At 47.8% G+C, this 20,334-nt stretch overlaps 1 protein-coding gene across 3 annotated transcripts; it reads left to right on the top strand.

Moving 5' to 3' along the window:
* Positions 1-1,944: 1,944 nt before the first annotated feature.
* On the top strand, positions 1,945-13,106 carry LOC144094623 (juvenile hormone acid O-methyltransferase-like). 3 transcript variants are annotated; one of them, XM_077628543.1, is made up of 5 exons: positions 1,945-2,018; positions 2,751-3,342; positions 3,680-3,836; positions 6,673-6,835; positions 11,884-12,047. In XM_077628543.1, the coding sequence occupies exons 2-5, from the start codon at positions 2,773-2,775 to the stop codon at positions 11,900-11,902; spliced, it is 909 nt and encodes a 302-aa protein (XP_077484669.1). In that variant the 5' UTR covers positions 1,945-2,018; positions 2,751-2,772; the 3' UTR covers positions 11,903-12,047. The 3 variants fall into 3 exon arrangements, with proteins under 3 accessions (XP_077484669.1, XP_077484670.1, XP_077484671.1); XM_077628544.1 differs by having other exon boundaries at positions 6,673-6,839; positions 11,884-12,005; XM_077628545.1 differs by lacking the exon at positions 6,673-6,835 and having other exon boundaries at positions 11,884-13,106.
* Positions 13,107-20,334: the final 7,228 nt, after the last annotated feature.

The following is a 20,334-nucleotide window of genomic DNA, read 5'->3' on the forward strand; positions in this document are numbered from 1 at the left end:
CACATTGATTCTAGAAAACCAATTAATTTTCTTGAAAGATGAATTGATGGTGGGCTTAAGCACTGCTCTGCTGCCTTAGAAATGCAATAGGCTTCAATGACCTCCCTTTCTGTTTCTTTAATGCGCTCTTGCCGAAAAACTTGCTTTATCAAAATAGGACGGTCGCTATTTACAACTCTTGCAACGCCTACTGTGATCTGCACTGCTAGGGGCCTACATGAATTACTATGAACATATCGTTTATGCTCATGCGCCCGTTCGATGAAACAACATGCAGTCTGTCCATTTAAGGACATCTACAACTTAAGTGACTCTTGTAGATAATGTCATTCCTGCTATCCCTAAATTTAGCAGCATGCTTCGTGATAGGAACAACGTTTCTTGTCTCTCATCATCCCACAAACCTTGGATAGCTTGGAAGGTGCAGAGATGCACGACAAATTTTCTGCGGAGATCTTAACTGAGTGTGGCCGTACTAAACGGCGGAGCAGCCTGATTCACTATTTTCATTTACGTCTACTTCGCTCATGGTGACTTCACGTGCATATAGCTTACCAAGCATCGAATGCGTGGTGCAAACAAATCTGTCGAGTCTGCTCTTATTTTAGCACGTCTCGTACCTCCTGGGGTGAGAGTTTTTTTTTTTAACACTTACACCCCCGCTTCGCGATGTCATCCGCGCGATCGTGAGGGAACGTCCGATATTACTAAATAATGGCATGCACAGTGTCCAAGCGCTTTCACGGCGTGTTAAACACACGAGCGAGGAGTAGTGCAATGCCCCAATGAAGGTACGAATATAAAGATAAGAGTTCTTTCGTATGATAAGTAGGCCAAAAAAAAAAAACAGCGCAAACTTCACAGAGGATACAGAAAGGGAAGACGAGACACTGGCGCTGACACTTATCTTCTCTTTCTGTGCCCTTTGTGAAGTTTGCGCTGTTTGTCTTCGTTCTGTAAAACCAACTAGCGCTTGTCCTGTATTTTCTTCCACTCTGTACGCGTCGTTGCGCTGTTTGCCACCAATATGTACCACCAACTCGCCCGTTTGGCTATTGTGCTGGGTTATTGAAGTTCACTTGATAAGTATGCCTCCGACGAACTGTTTACCAGCTGCCCACTGATCCCCCACACCCATGCCTTCACGCGTGCTTGCACGAGAGCACACACACGCATATTCATATACTATTGCTCTGCATGGTAGCATTTACACAGTTATGCCCGCTAGCGTAATCTATTAGCGTGATGTTCGAGCGCGACGTTACACAAATGACAAGCAATGACAGACGACAGACGACACGAGACAAAGACAGACGACACGGACGTTGTGCAACGTTGCTCTGAAATAGCCTGCGAAACAATCACCAACGCGCCTTTTTCTCTGTGTTGTTGTATTGTCTTAGTGTTTCCCTGTGAAGGTTTAAAATAAATTTATTCACAGTCATCCTGATAAAAACCCATTTTACGGGTCTGGAAATGAGTTACCTTGTTCTGTACTGTAATTTTCGTGTCAGCTGAATACTGTAAACGTGGTAAGAACAGCCGAACAAGACACGACGCTGATGCCGTGTACGCGTCTGGTTCTTTTACTCATGTGACGCCTTCCTGCCGTCAGACAAGGGGGAGACGCCTTCCAAGAAGCACTGACTAGTGACTACGGAGAAGGGCGTATGCGATGCCTTGCGAACTTGAACGAGGACGCGACCCCTAAAATTCCTCTGTGTAGATAGCAGATTTTAAAGATTGCGGAGTGCGCGATAAGTAGCCGAGAGCAGCATGATGAGACCGTAAACATGACGACATCGTAGCCAGCTTGGTTTCGCATGGCGGGAAGGGTTATCAGCGGTGCTTAACCCTACAACTGCGATAAAAAGGGTGTTAACCCGTACAACTCGCTCCTCTGATTGGTCAATAAAACTTGGGGGGGGGGGGGGGGGGAATTTGTGGAACGGCTGTTTTTGTAGCCTCACTGCCGTTGGCGTGCGAAATCGCACACACACAGCGTTGCTCGGCTGAATGTGAGTAGAGTAGTTCATTTCTCTAATACTCTCGAAAAAGGGCTTTCATGGAATCGACTGACGTGCAGCTAAGCTTTAAGGCGCATTCGGGTGCTTTCGAGTTGTCTTTTCCGACGTTGCCCACTGTTTAGATAACCTTTAAAACGAACGTGTCGGCAAATGTTTTTTGTCCATCTGTGCGAAAGTCGATCTGCAGTCCCATCTGTGCGAAGATCGATCTCCATGTTCCACTGTCCTATGGCAAAGAGCTGGGCACTTTGAATTGCTGAAAACTCCAGCCATGTTTAATTATTTATGATCGCTGCTTGTCTTACGGACACGCAATACAATGTTGACTTTCTTCAGCCCTTCACCGCAGCAAGCCTGCGATATATAAAAAACATTTGCTTGATCCTTACAGATGGAGTAACAGGTATAATGTATGCAATGTATTTATTATAAGAACACAACGGATAACACCCCGAAAATTGCACCTGCCACAAGGTATAAAAACCAACGTCCTTCCTAACTCTTGACAGAGTAGACCAAGTACACTGTATCGGGTGTGGGCTGTTCCATCTGTACGTATTCTCGAACTCACAAACAGTCATGCTTGCCGGATGCACAGGAGGTCACACTTTCAAAACAGGAAAGAGATTTGAAAGAGTAGATCTCGCTTGTAGTGCGCTTTCTGAAGCTCACTCTCCGCGTTGTTCGTGACAGTAGTTGTGCCTTTTCTTGTGCTTGACGCAGGCGAAGACAGCTTTAGATCGCCATGACGTGTAACTTACAATCTGCTGAGTCCCTGTCACCATTCGTCCAGGACGAAATGCCGAAAGTGTACGACGAGGTCAGAGCTCCTGACCGACAGGCCACAGCCGAGTTGCTCAAGGCTTGGCAGGCTTCGTTTTTCACCTGCTCGGAAGGAAGCGATGAGAGCGAGCATCAGTACTTGGACGTTGGATGCGGGCCGGGGAACTTCGTGCGCAATCACCTCCTGCCCCTGTGCCCTCCAGCGCTGAAGAGGCTTGTAGCGACCGATAACTCCAAGGCCATGATCGATTACGCGAAGAGGGTACACGCTCACCCGAAAGTTGAGCACCGGTTGCTGGACATAGCTATCGACGACGAAGTGACAGACTTCATTGCGAAGGAAGGCTGCTTCCAGCGTGTCTACTCCTTTCTCGCGCTTCACTGGATAGAGGATAAATGCGCAGCTTTGAGAAACATTGAACGTCTCCTGACCCCTGGTGGCGAGTGTCTGGTCATATTCAATCCGTACCCAGGGCCGGCACAATTGTACCAGGCGTTGCTGGATTCTGACTCGTGGGCAAAGTACAGGGATGTAAGTAAAGTCTTGTAGTTATTACAATATTTATGACTGAATTTTAAAGGTATGATACAGGACATATTGAAACTTTTCCATATTCAGTGATACACTGTATAATTGGCACGCTCACAATTATATTCTATTCCAAGCTGGGTGCAATGAAAGCGAAGAAATCAAGTGCTATGGCTAATACTGATCTTCTTAAACTCTCGAATACATTTGTTCTTCTGTTTAAGAGATGATTAGGGTAGAATGAAGATTATCTCTAGCCAGCTTGAAACAGCTTAGCTCACATTATTGTTTCTATCCAAGTTTGTTCATACGTTTGCTTCCCATACTTTCTTTCTTGCAGATTCTGAGGCGTGCCATGCCGGTCTTCTCTGAGCCGAGCGGCCCGGCCAGCTGCCGAAAGCGCCTCGCTGACCTCGTCAGCACTACTGGACTGGTGTCGCTGTCATGCGAGCTCGTACGAATCAAGATCGCAAGTGCGAGCATCGACGACGCTGTGCGTAAGTATGCGATTGATTCAGCTACTTGCAAGGCTGCGCATACTTTAGTTGCATCTCTCTCTCTCTCCAGCCGCCGCGGTGGTTCAGTGGTTATTGTGTTCGGCTGTTGACCCGAAAGACGCGGGTTCGATCCCGGCCAAGACGGTCGCTTTTCGGTGGAGGCAAAATGCTAGAGGCCCGTGTACTGCTTAGTGTCAGTGCTCGTTAAATAACCCCAGATGGTCGAAGTTATCCGGAGCCCTCCACTACGGCGTCCCTCGTAGCCTGAGTCGCCTTGGTGCGTTAAACCGCATAAACCAAAGCAAACCAGTTTCATCACTGGAAAAACGCCTACTATCGTATGAAGTCTGATTGTGACGTTGCTGATTGCTGCTAATTAGTGTTTCACACAAAGCCTGGTGAAGTTTCAGCGTGAAGTGTGAAAAAATAAATGGCCTTCATATATAGACAACGTTGGTGCAGAGAAAATGACAAACTTTCCAAGTTCTTTGCTTGAAGGTACAGACCACTAGTCGAGATTGCATAAAACTTAATTACTTGATATTATGGCTTATGTTCTTTACTTTGAAGTAGTCGTGAAAATGAAAGAATCAAAGACATATGAAAACAAGCTCACAGACTCCCTGACAAATTCAGCCGTCTTCATCACATAAATCTTTTTTTTAAGCCATTTCATCAAGAATGTTAGCAGACCAACTTATTGCTGACTGTGAACTGTGATTACTCTTTCACGAATTTATAACAGCATAGTCCAATTTCTCCAAAAAGGGAAGGGGACGCTTAAGCTCCGCCTTAAGGATATGACGCGGTACATTCATAGATCGTTGGGAGTCCTCGAACCACTCCTGGTGCAGTGGTGCTGCGGTTGAGCGATGCTGTTTCAAGCACAGTCACCGGTAGGGCTTGTGAGACTCAGCTTGCTCTTCACGAGCAGGTTCTCGCTACCATTCATTCTTTTAACTGCCACCTGCTGCAGTGGGGAAGTTGTGATAACGTCACAAGTTCACGTGACCTATTTGGCAGACGCCACATTTCACCTGCATACTCCGGTCGATCCGGCTGCAAGGCTTCAAACGGTCGCCAACGCCGACGCCAGGCAATTTTTTCCGACATCGGGGTACTGACGCATTCACTTTAATAGTGCTCACACGGCCCCAAAACGCGGTCAGAAGTCATATAGCTATTTGAGGCCAAATGTAAATCGGAAGATAATTTATGACGCACGAGCACCACTTTGTTTCGGTGGACTGGCCCTTACTAATTACCTCCTGTATAGTATATCCAAAGATTGCACAACTTGTCCTTTTCTGCGCCGAATACAACAACCAAGGCAAATGCGAGAAAGTTGCACTGCGTTAAAGATGTTCAGTGCAATCAGTCTGTGAATGTGAAAAACCCCAACCAAACTTTTGATGCATCTCCTTCATTCGAAACATCCCACATATTCTCTCGCTATTCCAAATGCTACAAAACGAAAAGCTGTAGACCCAGAGCGTGAAATTTCAAGTGATCAGAAAAGGAACAAAAATTTTTGGCGGAACTCTATAGCAGCTCTGCCCACTGGTCTGTTCCTTTCTTCCTGACCTTTCTCGCCTGTAAGAAATCTATCTGGAGAGGATTTCGGCTGAGACAAGCCTTCTCAAGATACTGTCACGTCCGTCGGGGGGCTAAAGGGTGAAAGCCCTGGGAGGTATCCCAAGCCCTCCTTTTCCGCTGCCCTAATGAAGTCTTGCCACTTGGTATACTTTTGGCTAGAGACACAATGGGTACAAGTTCTCGCCTGGCCTAGTTATGTGCTTATCTGTGGTGAAATGCTGGCAAAATTGGCCTATGAGCCCACCCTCTATACACGAAAAAGAGGAAGAATAGGTTTTACCGCGCGAGGCGGATTTCTGAGCACCGAGGATCGATGATCCGTTGAGGAGGAAAATTAGCCAATGAACTTTATCCAAGGACTTCACCCCAGAAAAGCTGAGCACCAGGCTGGCGAAAATCTTGCACTTGTTAGAAAACCGGCCGGTACCCGGCAGCACTGGGGATCAACCCAGCACTTCCCGTGTGCGAGGAGGATGCTCTAACCTAATATATAGAGCATCCGCCTGTCATTCAGAAGGTGGTGAGTTCGATCCCCAGTGCCACCGGTGATCCACCGGTTTTCTAAGATTTCCCCGTGTCTTGTGCACGGCCCTTTGGTAGTCTTTGGAAGACTTAGAAAAAGGGCCTTTGGTCAACCCCCCTCCTCGACTGATCATAGATCCTTGTATGGCCGAAAGCCTCATTCTACGGTAAAGCCTATTGTGGCCCGTTTTTTTTTTCTTGAGAAGTGCCCGTTCAAGCTCATGGTCGCGGGATTTGAGTGCGCAGGCTCATTTCCCAAGCTATCCACACTGGAAAGGCGAGCACCAGGTGGGAGAATAAGCTTGTATCTTTTTCAAGAAACCGATGGATAGCCGGCCTGCTGTGGAGTCGAGCCCATCACCCCCAGAAGCCACGGCTGCGGTATTAGGACTATAAAACTCTATTCGCCACAGGTCATTGTCTAATCTCCCAGCAAATTAAATGCATTCAAATACTTGGCAGCATGGCAAGTGCTGTTAGTTTATTCAGCAGTGTATGCTCCTATGAGGGCTTGGACGCTTTCATATTGATATCTTAAAATTCGACTTGGCCAGCTTTCACAAAAAAAAAATATGGTACACATTTTGTGGGAATTTCTAGAAGTAAATTGGGCTACTTCAAATTCCTTCCACCCCCTTCCCCTAAAAAAAAGAGAGAGGAACAGTTGAGGCTGATTAATTTAGATATGTTGCACTGATGACGATATTTGAATTTTCAGGCTTTTTCTTACTCCTTACCCCCATCTATTCTCTGCTGTCCGAAGATGAGAAGCCTGAGTTGGCGCGATTCATCAGGAAGTTTCTCCTTCAAGGACACTGCTCCAACTTCTCCCCCAATGGAACTACACACCAGCTAAGATTTGTATTTCATGGTTACAAGCCGTAGGTATCACCGCTTTTAACATTATACTTGGTCGAGTTTCTGCGCATGCGCTGTTTCTGCGAATGCAAGAAAATCCAATGTTAAACTTAATAGTTTTGTTAACGCACCAAGAAAGCTCCGTCTGAAATGTTTTCGCCTTACAAAAAAAAAAAAACTGGACCAATACGTGGCCTGTTGCGCATAACTTCGTAGGCAGCGCCACAACTCGCGTTAAAGTGAAGAGAAGACGGTGGCTATCACGTGCTGACATGCTAACGGAAGATCTGAAGAGGTCGTCAGCTGGCCGCCCACTTCGACTCGCTTCGCCGCCAGTTAAAGTGGAGGCGTCTCCTCGTGGGCTCATGACGACAATGCGTACAAAGCTCTTGCTTTTTCCATGCACATATTTGATTTATCGACCATGCCAGTAAGATACTTCTTTCATAGGGCATAAAATAAGCATCCCAAACTGGGACTTTAAGTAAGCTTTAAAACCTCTGACACTACAAGTTGCGTTCCTTTTACCCCTTTCTCTTCCTTGATGTCAGCCCGAAGGGGAAATGTAGAAGTTGTTGGATGCCGACGTCTTGAGGTTCTAAACTTGCTCAGTCACATTACTCGTGGAACTTCAGGAAGTAAACTGTTTAATCACACATAAAAAGTTAAGACAGAACGGAAGGTACAAGGAGAACAACTATGTACATAGTGATTGATCCGCAGAGTGACCAGACGAAATCAACCCCCGGTCCCACCAAAACGTCTTCTTTTAATCCCTAAGTCCCCGCCCTCAGTGGGGACACCAACCAATTAGGTCAAAACACAAGCACGCATCCAATCAAGGACCGGGGAAAGGAAAACACATCCAATAAAACACATGGGAGAGGAAAACACATTGAAAAAGAGACAGAGGAGCGTAAAACACGCCCAATCAAAGATTGGGGAGAGGGGACAGGTCACTGTCACGAATACTAACAATTCCCCTCTCGGATCACTCCATCCTCCCCCGCGGGGCGGCATGATTACTCGCTTAAAGAGCATGCGAGGGCCGCACAGATTGTCGAAAGCCGTGCCACTTAAGGCTCCACCGCTCCCCAATTCTTCCTGATGCCTCACGTGCACAGGAAGTGCCTGGCAGTCATATGGAGCTGATAAGCGCTCACAGTGAACACGAGGAACGCGTCTTCAAAATTGCCTCCTAGCCACACACTGAACGACCGCCGCCCGGGTAATGGCCTTGGGCAGCGTCGCCGCGGTAGGGATGAAAGCCGACGCGCCTTCGTTGCTGCTTCTCGGAGCGGGCTGCGAACAATGGGGCCCGGCCAAGCTGGGTCGTCTGCGCACCCCGAACTCCCCTCCGTCGCCGTCCGCTTGACTCGTTAGTTCCATGTGGAGTCAAAAGGAAATGGATCACAGCGTACGCACTCTTGTCCACATACAGGCGGCGTTCCGTACGTGATTACTTGAGGCTCCGGATGTGTCCAAGCCAGACGCGCACGACACTACAGAAAGAGAAAAACTTTATTGTTGGAGAGGAAATCGGGGCACGCCCCTGGGACCCCGCACGATCCCACTGCACTATAGTGTTTATGTCCCTAACGTCCATAACACTGGTAGCCCGGCCGATGGCGATTGTCTGCACGGCCGGGTCCTCCGAGCGCAGCAGGGTCTCCCAGTCCTCCCAGGTCTTGAGGTCATCTAGGCCGCGCGGGGGAGAGTCCGCCGGGCAGAGAGAGAGGATGTGGAGGGAAGAGGCGAAGGGTTCTGGGCACAAGGTGCAAGCAGGAGTGGGGAAGGAGGGATGATAGTGGGCTAGGATCAGGGGTGAAGGGAGTGTGTGTATCTGTAGTTTGCGCCGGAGTGTTGCGTGTTCGTTATCTAGGGAGGAGTGGGGCGGGGGTTAGAGCTGGCGCGAGGCTCTGTAGGCCTGCGTCATCTCGCTGAACGAGTGCATTCGCTCCCTCGCGAATCCCCGATCCGAGGCCACCTGAGCCCGGTTTAAAGAACCTCGGGCTAAAAGGTTGGAGGCCTCGTTTCCAGGATTTCCGGAGTGCGCAGGCACCCATATAAGCTCTACATGGCGGGGTGCGGGTGCATCGGGCGAGCCCAGTATGCCAAAAGCAGGGACGTGTACTCGGCCTCGCGCAAAATTTAGAATTGCAGTTTTAGAGTCTTAAAATGTACTGGGCTTCCGTGCGGCTAATGGCAATTGCGATGGCGGCTTCCTCTGGAGCCTCTGAGGTGGTGTCTGGGGGAGAGGTTGTGTGAGGAGGGCGGATGAAGAGGAGTCCACCACGGCTGCTGTTGCTTCGTCAACCATGCAGGTGGCGTCCACCCGTACGGCGTCCGGCTCGGAGCCGTACACACGGGGGAGTGCCTTCGCACGGGCTCTGCGGCGCTTCTCATGGTGGGAAGGGTGCATATTTTTTGGCAATGGGTTGATGACCAGCTCTCGGTGAAGGGATCGAGGTATGGGGAGGAGGGTTGGGTCATTGGACGGTATTCTGATTTCGAGGGAGTCCAGGATATACCGGGCTGTGGATGTTTGTGTAAGCCTTATGTATTGGGCCTGTCGATGCGTCTCCACGAGTTCCCCGTTCGTGTTATGGAGGCCCAGGCCTAGTAATCTACCTGTGGGGGTGTTGAGGGGAAGATGAAGTGCGGCTTTGAATGCCTTGCGGATCAAGGCATCCAAAGCATTTATGTCGTGTTTGGATAGGTCTAGGTGAATGTGGGTGCGCGCGCGTACACCAACATTCAAGCATTCCTCACTGACCGCACGTCTGAGATACATTTTGGGCCTCTCTCTTCCCCCTCCTACACGCTTCAGAGTATCAGAACCCCTCAAGGGTCCGTCCTCTCCCCCTTCCTCTTTAATATCACCCTCATCCCCCTCGGCCGAAAATTGGCAGCTATTCCCCACCTTCAGCACACTTTTTATGCCGACGACATCACACTGTGGACCACCCATGGCAATGACGGCGACATTGAGAACACCTTACAGGAAGCAGCCACCCTCACCCAAACTTATGCACAGAACGTCGGAATGTAGCCGTCCCTACGTACGCTGACTCCATTTAATACCTTTCTCATCGTCTCTTTAACCTCGATGCTGCATCCACTTCGCGCCTGCTCCGCACTTTAACGGAACTGCGTATCTTAAAACCAAATAGGCGCCACATCGTCTATTTGGGCCGGTGGACCCTTTTCTTTAGATGCTGCACATGCACAACAAAGTCGTTTTTTTTTCGTCTGTCTGAGCTTGTCGGCTCAGGCATACGAAAGCAAGTCGGTTCCGGGGAGCTGAGCAGCATTCTGATAAAAAATATGACTGTGTCGTCAGAGAACTGCAGACACGCTTTCTTGGCAGACAGTTTCACCTTTTGGTTGTTCGATTACGGGAAGACTATGAGTACGGGGGGGACCGGAGTTGCACTTGTCCATGTCTGATGGCTAGGGCCACGTCATTCAACCGACAAGACGTAGTCTATGCCCAAGACGAGGTCAAGCCCGCAAGCACCAGAAACGAAGTCAGAAACTTATTGTCAGCCTCCGTTCGAAGGCAGAGATCCACTGTGCCAACGGATACGGATAACCCGCCTAAGCCCCGCAGCGGTGACGTGGTCCTCGGGCTGGGAAGGTGCGGCGCGTGACGTTGTAGCGGTGCCATGCGCTCATCTCCGGTGTCGACGAGTGTGATGAGTTCGGCGGTGTCCTCGACGTGTACTGGCAAGAGCGTTTGGGGATGGGTCTGGAAGTGAATGCGTGGACGGACAGTATGGGGACAGTCCTTGTAAGTGTGACTCTGTCGTCCGCGTGAGAAGCCTCCTCAGCTCTGCTGGAGTGCCCCGCAGACGTCACGGAGGCGGAAATCATCCCGCGACGACTGTCCGTATCGTGCAAGAAGGCAGCACGGTGGACGAAACAGTGTATGCTGCCGGCGTCCTGGGTGTCCAGGATAGCTGCATGGTTAGGATCGAGCCAGCCGTCGAGGGTATACTGCTGGGCAGCGGGCGAGGGCCACGTGACATTGCATAGCCTCCTTTATAATATAAAGGAGACTATAGGCATTGCCAATCGTCCAATCGTCTCCTTTGAACATCCAATTCGTTTTGGTGCTGTGGTCCTCAGAGAATAAACGGCGCATAGCAACGCAGCCGGAATGTGTCACTCTTTCGCTACTGATCATCAAGCCCAAATATAGAACAGCCATTACCTCGGAGTCGTCTAATTTTGATTGTAACCTGATAGTAAACCCTGAGAGTGGGAGTAGTAGTGCCGCGAACCAGGCATTAATTCTGTAGTGTTTATCAGCTTGCGATTATTTTTTTATGCGAAGAGGAAAAACATTAAGCTATACGTTGTAGAAGCCTCTCTTCAGTCCTAGCATAGTTAATTAACTGGGTTGACGGACACCAAGTCGCTCTGCTATACATTGATGATTAATATATAATAATGAACTAATATATACAAGAAATTCAGTAAGCAACACAATGTTATTCTTTCAAATGCGATCTGATAAAGTTCTCAATTAGTGTCAATGTTGAAAAATCTCAATTCGAGATCATTTTGTTTGAGCTTATCGAATTAGGTAAAGAAGCCGAACAAAGACGCACATATTATATCAGTGCACATGCTTACTTAAAATTATTGTTTGAACTCCTGTAAATTCGTGCATTTATTTATTTTTGTTTTGGAGAGCGCATCCTGACGCTTACATTTTTTTTCGCGGTTGTACACACACCGGGATTCTTGCCAAACAAAAACTCTTCTTAATACATTTCAACCACCGTTTCACCGTTTTTCTCTTCTATTCCTTTGGTCCTGTGATGTTCTCACTTTGCGCCCTTCCAAAGATGCGCTGCCAGTTAAACGTTCAGCTTATTCGACGAACCAGAACTTGACCGTGAAACTTTTCAGTCGTCCAGAGAATGACTTCGCACAAGAGACAAAAAGAAATGAAGCTTTATCTAGTCTTTGTCCATTATATCTTTCTCTTCCTTGTTTTCTTGGCATAGGAGAGCACGATTTTGATTGTCAGTTTCTAAGATAGTGTCGTTTCCGTTTACAGGCTTGTTCACGGTCGGTAATGCCGTCTATCCTAACCTGACCGAAGAAGAGAAAGCTGAGCTGACACGATTCATCAGAAAGTTTATGCTGCAAGAGCGATGCTCCAACTTCTCGTCATCGGGGACAACAGATCAGCTGAGATATGTATTCCATGGCTACAAACCATAAAGGACCACGCAAAGCGCTTTTACAAAAGTTTGTATTAACAAATGCACACGCTGGCTGTTTAAACATTATGCGTCAAACGATGAGTAGGTAGGCCATTGCAAGACAAACGGCCACTGCCACACAGAGGGTAGTCGGGCTGCAATCGGTTGATACATCCCAATTTGGCTACGAGGCCTCCTTTTGTATAGGTTGGTCCATGTTGTGCTCCATATTGTATGACAATAAAGCTGACTCTTAACAGACGGCAAAAAAACAAAAACAAAGCTATATTGCCTAAGGGCGAAACGAAAGAAATATCAACCCTGATCATCTGATGAGCAGGTGTGAATACTCTCCCAAATAAATGGCATAGTGGCAGTAGTTAACAAAAGCTGCAAAGCAACCACGACAATGGCGCCACAAGACCTAACTAGGGGGTAACGACATTTTTAACAGGAGAATTTGATTGTGCCAGCCGTCTGCTAAATAAACGGGTCACACTTTCTGCTGACAGGTAGGGCTAACAGCATTTTGTTTGTCTGACATTTTCCATTTTTTTAAGTAAGAAAATTTGTCTATTGACAGGACTCACGCCAGTGTCTTCTCGCTCATCTCACATGAAAAGATCTTTGGGCATGTGCCAAACCTTCCTCACTCGCCATGTCGAAGGCATTAGGAAGATTTAGCATAGCGTATGCCATCCACCGTCGGCGCTTACCCTGGCGACTGGCCGCCAAAGCGCATGCGCGGATTGCCCTGAGGTGCCACGTGCACCCGCAGCTGGCCTGCACCTGTATCTTCGGCGGCATGCTCATATACTCGTACACACCGTACTAGTTGAGGCATATACTAGCTGAGGCACGGCATTGTTGAGTCATACCATATTTCTAAGGCAAAAGCCACGTGTTTAGCTAAGCCGTCGGTCAGTATTCACCTGATGTAACTTGGCTTTTTTTAGATTATGTGCTAGTACAACGGTGACTGTAGTTTGGTGACCACCCTTAAAAAAAAAATACTGCTTTGGGTTATGTTTTAAGCGGACCTTTGTGGTAGTCTTCTTTTGCCAATTAAATAAAATTCCAGTTGATAGTACAGTTTCTGTCCTAATTTCTTGTTTTGGCTGGCTTTTAGCTGATTCATGGTTCATGGCCGCGGCAAACGGTGGAGGTAAAAGTATACGGTATGCTTCTGAGCTCATCTGTTCTAGAGCCCTATGAACTGTCGCTTCAAGCCTGCGCTGACAGATTACGGCGTTCTGATGATCCCCCCCAAAAAAACACTACACTTTCTCTGAAAATGGAACTTTTACGAGCTGGAAAAGCCCAAACTATGAAATGCTGTTGTCTGGCAACAACAGCCGATTTCAAAAGAACTGCGGTGAGTCTATGCGTTTTTTTTTTTGCGTATCGTGTCTCAGAGGCTAGGCTACATCGCCGTTCACTTCGAGACGCTGATCGCGAAATCTTCTTCGGTGTGGACGTGATGAGTATGAACCGTATGGCGCGATATATTCGTAAATATTTTTCAGCATAAATGCGTTTCTTACTTCCGGACAAAAATCATCATGCCGCGAAAGAGCCATAGAATTCATTTTTACTAAAAACGCTTGGATAGAGTCGTCCTCGCATTCTAAACACGAATTCGCCCATATGGGAGTAGATAGGGTGTAAACGCAGTCGCTCTTATACAGGAGAGCCCGCGAGAGGAAAGCTTACTCTCTTCTGTTTAGAATGCAGTGCCCCTCTGTTTAAAGACTTTTGGCTTCTTTCGCACATAACAACGAGTAAGTGAACCTGTCATTATTGTAACACACACTGGGGGGCTAGTTGGTGCATGGTATTGAAAGAAGGTGATGCGCATTATCAAAATGTCATTATTGTGTTTATCCTTCTTTTGCTTGCCATGTGTTATGGAAATCCGTGATGAAGGCTAACTGTGGATGATGTTATCATTTTTTATATTTCACGTGCTTGTCTTTCGTTTCGCTTTTGCTGTGCATGATATGAAACTGAGCTAGGGGAATTATGCATTGTCATTCTGCCCGATCCAATGCTGTTAACATCGGCCCTTTATCTGTCAAAACTTTCAGATACCCTTTTGCATACTTACGTATGTGAATGACTATATCACAATCTATACAGACCATCAATTCTAACCCACTCCTGCGAATATACCTGATGGGATTGACAGTATCTCGAAATAAATAAATAAATAAATAAACATCCGAACCAGTCCCTCCTCCCTACACCTGTGCATCTGTCTCTCCAGCGCAACGATACAACGTCCCTTGACTTTATGCTGTTCCGTTAATCACACGAAGGCGCTCTCCTTGCGTACACAGTAAGTGCAGCAGTTTGTCGGCATTAACTCTGCCTTGCGAAGAGTTTGTTTGCGTTTAGCAGAAGAGCCATATTTCGCATGGTCCGCGAAACTTTTTATCTGCTTCAAGGAAATAAGTCGACAGAAATGCATGTACAAAATAAATACAGTTTCGTTTTTAACGACCAAGGATACTCGATTACTAGGCGCTATTCAAAAGCGACACAGGGCTAGAAGAGATTACACACACCATGTACATATAGACTTGGTGTGTGTAATCTCTTCTAGCGCTGTGTCGCTAGAATGTACATATAGACTATGTGTCCGCCCCTTTCTGTGTTGTGTCGCTGCTAAGCAACCCGTAATCAGGAAGTACAGGCACAACCAAGCAGCCGAAGTTTTAGCGCTACTAGCACTACTTTCGCCATTGATAAGGAAACCAAAATGCAAAAATGTTTCGCTTACACGCGACAACGGTGCATAAATTCCCGTGTAAAAGTTCTATTCATGTAAAAAAAAATTGGAGTAAACACTTAAGCTCTGCTGTATACGAGTATGATCCGATAGCGCTATGGGTTAATTCCCAACTATGCGGAAGGCCATTCTCTTCTTTGCATTCATAGATCCCTGGAAGTCATCATACCCCTCCTGACGCAGTGGTGCAGCGGTTAAGTGATACGCCACTTCCCTACGATGGCAGCTGCTCCCAGCGGTGGGCCTTGTGCAGCCTAGGTGGCTCTTCCCGAGCGACCAATCATTAATTTAACTGCCACCTGCCACGGTGGGCAGTTAGCTCACTATCCGGGGGGGGGGGGGGGGGGGGGGCATGTTATGATGACGTCGCAAGGTCACGTGACCAAGGTGGCCCACTCGCCTCCTAGGTTGCTCTCTGGGCAGCACCTGTCAGAGCCATGCTCGTGATTTTCCGCTCACAACGCCGACAACGCCAACACCGCATTTTCTGGAGAACGGGGCCTTTCACGCATCGCATTAAAATGCTGTTCTGCCTGCTAATACTGGATAAGACGGACTAACGGAGCAGTTCAGCGCCTCTTATGTTTACGCATCCTCCTTTTATGTTTAAGCAGCATTAAAAAAATCTTCCTCGCTCACTGGAGCTGGTGGTCGCGTGCCCCTTTGTCACTTTGTTGTTTGAAGCGTACCAAGTGCATAGGGCAGGTAGTGACCGCTAATCCGGACCACGAGAGGGAAATAGCTAGAGGAATAAGAACGGAGTGCAGCGCATTTGGCAGCTACTCTCCGATCAAGAATGGCAGTTTGCCAATATCCCTCAAGAGAAAAGCATATACAACAGTTGTATCTTACCGGCACTTACCTATGGGGCAGAAATGTGGAGGCTAACGCAAAGGGTTCAGCTTAAGTTGAGGACAACGCAGCGAGCTATGGAAATAAAAATTATAGGTGTAACATTAAGAGACCGGAAGCGGGCAGAGTGGGTGAGTGAACAAACGCGTCTTAATGAAATTATAGTCGAAATCAAGAGGAATAAATGGGCTTGGGCCGGGCATGTAATGCGAAGGCAAGATAACCGCCGGTCCTTAAGGGTAACGGAGTGGATTCCAAGAGAAGGCAAGCGTAGCAAGCGACGGCACAAAGTGATATACGCTGGCAGCTGCTGGCAAAGGACAGGGCTAATTAGGGATACATGGGAGAGGCCTTTATCCTGAAGTGAGCGTAGTCAGGTTGATGATGATGATGAGGAGGAGGAGGAAGTTTTCACGAAGCAGCGAGGAAGCCAATGCACGTGCTGCCACGAGAAGCAAGAAAGAAGACCGAGGGAACTCGTCCAGTCGTTTCGCCGTCGTTCCGTTTGCAGCCATTGCTTCAAGGTCTCCTGGCCGTCATGGACCACCCTAGCTCCAAGTCCCCAAATCCAGGAGCGGCTGCCAAGGCGAGCTCGAGAAGCAGGAAGAACTCGCGGGTCAAGGGAACCGCGACGAAGGAGAAACGCGACTCGGTCGCGCCGGCCGCTGCCGACCGCCGCAAATCCTCGGTCGCAGTCCCGCAGCCCGAATCCGGTGAGCGCCTACCCTTCACTTATCGTTCCGCTATTCGCAGTGACATAATTAACCATTGGGCTACTGTTAAGAGCGTGCCTTACGTCAGCGTGCACCTGTGCATAGAAAACAACAGGAATTCGGGTATTGTCATAGTTTAAGCAGATTTTAAAAGCGCCTAATGTCTCGTATGTGAAGTCACAACCATTGTTGAAACAAACGAGATATTACTGAGAGAAGCACTGCTCAACAAATATACGTGCGACCTGAGAACCCAGTGTTGTAGCTGCGTGGTTAAAAGTATCGATACGCTTCACTTGAGACTCGCGAACACGGTCACATCAGATGCTGGATCATTTAGTTTTGTTTCTTTTTACTGCAAGACATCTACTAATGTTTCTATAAATTATTATTGTTTCTTTTTTTTCAAGCTGTGTGCGCTTAAGCCGCTAATCGCTGCCGAAAGTTTGCGACTTGCACTTAGTGAAGTTAGATAGGTATTTACTGGGTTTCAGTTATATCCTATGTGAGTACTCCATTTTAGCTAGGAGTAGCGGACTTCTTTAGACTGAGTTGTCTGCGCTGCTGCGGGTCTGTCGAAATTTTTCGGCTGGCGTTTGGATCTCTACCTGACGTACAGTTATGGACGATATTTTGCAGAATGCGGATTCGCAAAAAAAAAAATTCTGTTGTGGCTCGCTAGCCATTTAGCTGGTATTTCTTACAACAGATGGAACACGCATGTGCACACATGCATTTATGCTTTTCATGGACCTGCTTTGCCTGACCACTCAGAAGTAAATTTTTCCCCCGAGAATCCATGTCCCACAAGCTTTTGTCCACTCGAACAGTAAGAAATCCTGAAATGCATCGGTGTGATGAATCTAGAAAAATACACTACAGAAGCACTGCTTCCAGTTTCTTGATCACGTATACTGAAGTAAACGGAATGAAAAAGCACTTCACGGCTTGGACCTGCGCAGAAAGGCTAAGTATTGAAAACAGTGCTTTGCAATTGTTCGACTTTGTAAGTGCTATGGCGGGAAATACCCCGCCTCGTGCCAAGTGCATGCCTTCACGAGTTTGAGAGTGCATAATCATACCTGTTAGTCATACTTACTTTCTTCATAATCCAACGCAGGACCATCGACGGACACTGTCGGCCAAACCGTTCCAACGAATGCCCCTCCCACAACTGGCCCGCACACAGCAAACGTAAATGGCGCCCCGGAATCCGCGACTGTGGCCCCCGTAAGCACCCTGGTTCGCCCCAATTGCGCTTTCAGCGTTTATTTCCCAGTCAGTGGGGTGAAACATTCGCGCTCACACACATTATCAACATCGATTAGTGATAGCGCAAGCGTCCCTCATGACTTTTAATCCATCCACTGCAGCCGCCTGTGCCTCCCGCTAGCCGCACGTTCGCATTCCGAACGCCCTCATCTACCTTACCACCGGGCCAGGCCTCGAACAATGTCGCAGGGAGCGACAACGCACCGCCCAATGAAAAGCCGGGAGCCCCTCAAAGGCGTCAATCTAAGCTCGGCCCGGTGAGTTATTTGGAATTGTTTAGTCAGTACCTGGAACGCAACGGAAGCCGCTATAAACGTCATGTCGACGCCATGGCGTCGCTACCCATAGCAGCTGTGAAATCAGAAATCATATGCCAGCACTTTTTTGGAAAATACATCGCAATACGTGCATTACTAGAAACGTTTCCAAAACTTAGTTAATGCACTAGTCGGTTTGTTCCGATCAAAACAGCGGTGGCCAAGTGGTTGAGCATCCGCCTCGCATGCTGGAGGTGCAACGCTCGATCCCCAGTGCCGCCGGGCACCCACCGGTGATACAATGGGTGCAAGCTTTCCCCTGGTCTGGTGCTCGGCTTATTTGGGGTGGAATGCTTGGGAAATGGGTCTCTGACCACACCTTGAGAATTCGAAAATACCTTGTGCGATGGAGCTCTTTGGCCATAGATGCCCTTGCGTCATAAAAATGCATAATCAGCATCCGATCATAACGTAACATATCAGGCCTGTGCAGTGTAAATATATGGACCCAAGCTCGAATACTCGTGGCAGATGAAAGTGCTTTGCTTTTCCTGCAGTACAACCAGAGACTGAAGGACAAAGAACCCGCGACATCCCACGAGTGGAGTACCACGACTGGAATTCCTCGAAAAGACAGAGTAGGCTCCGGCGTCTTTCCGGGGCTATTTTCGACCACCGGTGTTAGTACCTTAAACACAACGGCGGCGGTAAACACTGACCGGCGTGGCTCTCGGCGAAACACCAGGCAATCAATACAGCTCCCCGCGAGCCAGTTTCTGCCTGCAGTGGTAAGTCTTCTGCGGTCTCGCTTTTATTCCGTAGTTTACTGAGAAGACAGGGGAAAAAATGTCTACAGACCTTGCTATCAATCCAAAGATTATATTTAATGGACTGCTCTACATTTGTTTTCTAGCATCAGGAATTTTAAGGCGAAAGCCTGTATAAGCTCATGACTCGTCAGCGGGGGTGTTCTCAAAAAGGTGTCGCGCTATAGCTGTCAAAATGTTGACGTCATCGAGATAACGGCACCAAATCAACTACAACAGTCTGGAAGAATGTGGAAGGCAGTTGCGCGCAACCACGATCAATTGGGATAAGTCTGGCGGCATCACAAAAAAATGATAAAGCCGTGTGGCTGATAAGCGTGTGACGTCATTGAGCGGCGCCACCATCGTTCGAGAGGAGCGCTCCCCAGGCAATCTTGCCAGACGCATCCTGAACGCCGATCTGGAAGGATACCGCCTAAACCCTCTTTGTAGTCTTTAATCATCTTCACCACACATCTGTGACAAAGCAGCAACACCTGGCTAAATGTTTTCGCCTCACCGCACTTGAGGTCAACAAAGTGCCCCCCTGAATTTTGTATCTTGACAGCGGCAAAAGAGACTGACTGCTTCCTGAAAGCATTAATAGTGGCTCCAATAGCAAAAAAAAAGGTGAACTATAAGGAGAGTTTGAACGAAGCAGGCGCGTAATAGTAATTTGCCTTCGCGCCTGGTCTCTGTCCGTTCTTATTTCTTTTGAGAGTTCGCATCTGGATACCCCTACAAACTTATACACGTAGCAGTAGCGATTCCACGGAACCGACGTCCTGCCGACAACTTCCGTAAATCTCCTAGTACTCATGAAGTGCTGCAATACCTCCCACGGAGCTTCTCTCGTAAATATACACTAAAAACACTACTTTCGACCACACTGAAATTATTTTGGCATCGCTTCTAAAATATATGTAAAGGAGGCAGGAATTCTGATCTGGTTAGAGGATTCCTGGGTTGCGCAAACACGCCTGTAAAAAGCACCCTGTGTGTGTGTGTGTTTTTTTTTTTTCGGCCGTACGTATATAACTCTGGTGCCTGCTTCAGAAAGCATGCGTATATTTTGGTTCTACAATTTTCAGTTATGTTGTTGCAGCGAAATTCATGTGCTCAAAGGTATTTGCGGTTTGTACTTTGCGCAAGGCCTAAATGTTGACTACTGCCTTGTATATATGTATATAGGATACATACAAAACTGCTTTCTTCTCTGCTCATGCATACGTGATAGCAGGAAATCAGCTGCGGCGAAAGAGAGGAGATTTTTCCTCACCTCGCTGGCTTGGGCGGCGGAGGATGGCGGGCTCTGCTTATGCTGCACTATAGGCTTAGACCCCATTTTCATGCGCTTTTAGCTATTTCTAAGCCGGCATGCATAAGTATACCAGATCAGTTTTCGGTAAGAATATGCTTGAAGTTTACTATCTTGAGAGTAGGAAAAAAAATGGTGCATTGCTTTAGCTGTCGCGAATGCTCTGCCTATAGGGCTTCCATATATGGCAGGTACAAGCACGATGTGGCCGTTCGGACACTATCTCGTACTCACTGATTAAGTGAAGAAACACATCGGACTTCATGTCAATGCTTTGAATCCAGAGGTGATGTA

This window comes from Amblyomma americanum, chromosome 6 (assembly GCF_052857255.1).
Source record: "Amblyomma americanum isolate KBUSLIRL-KWMA chromosome 6, ASM5285725v1, whole genome shotgun sequence".
In the NCBI taxonomy this organism is placed as follows: domain Eukaryota; kingdom Metazoa; phylum Arthropoda; class Arachnida; order Ixodida; family Ixodidae; genus Amblyomma; species Amblyomma americanum.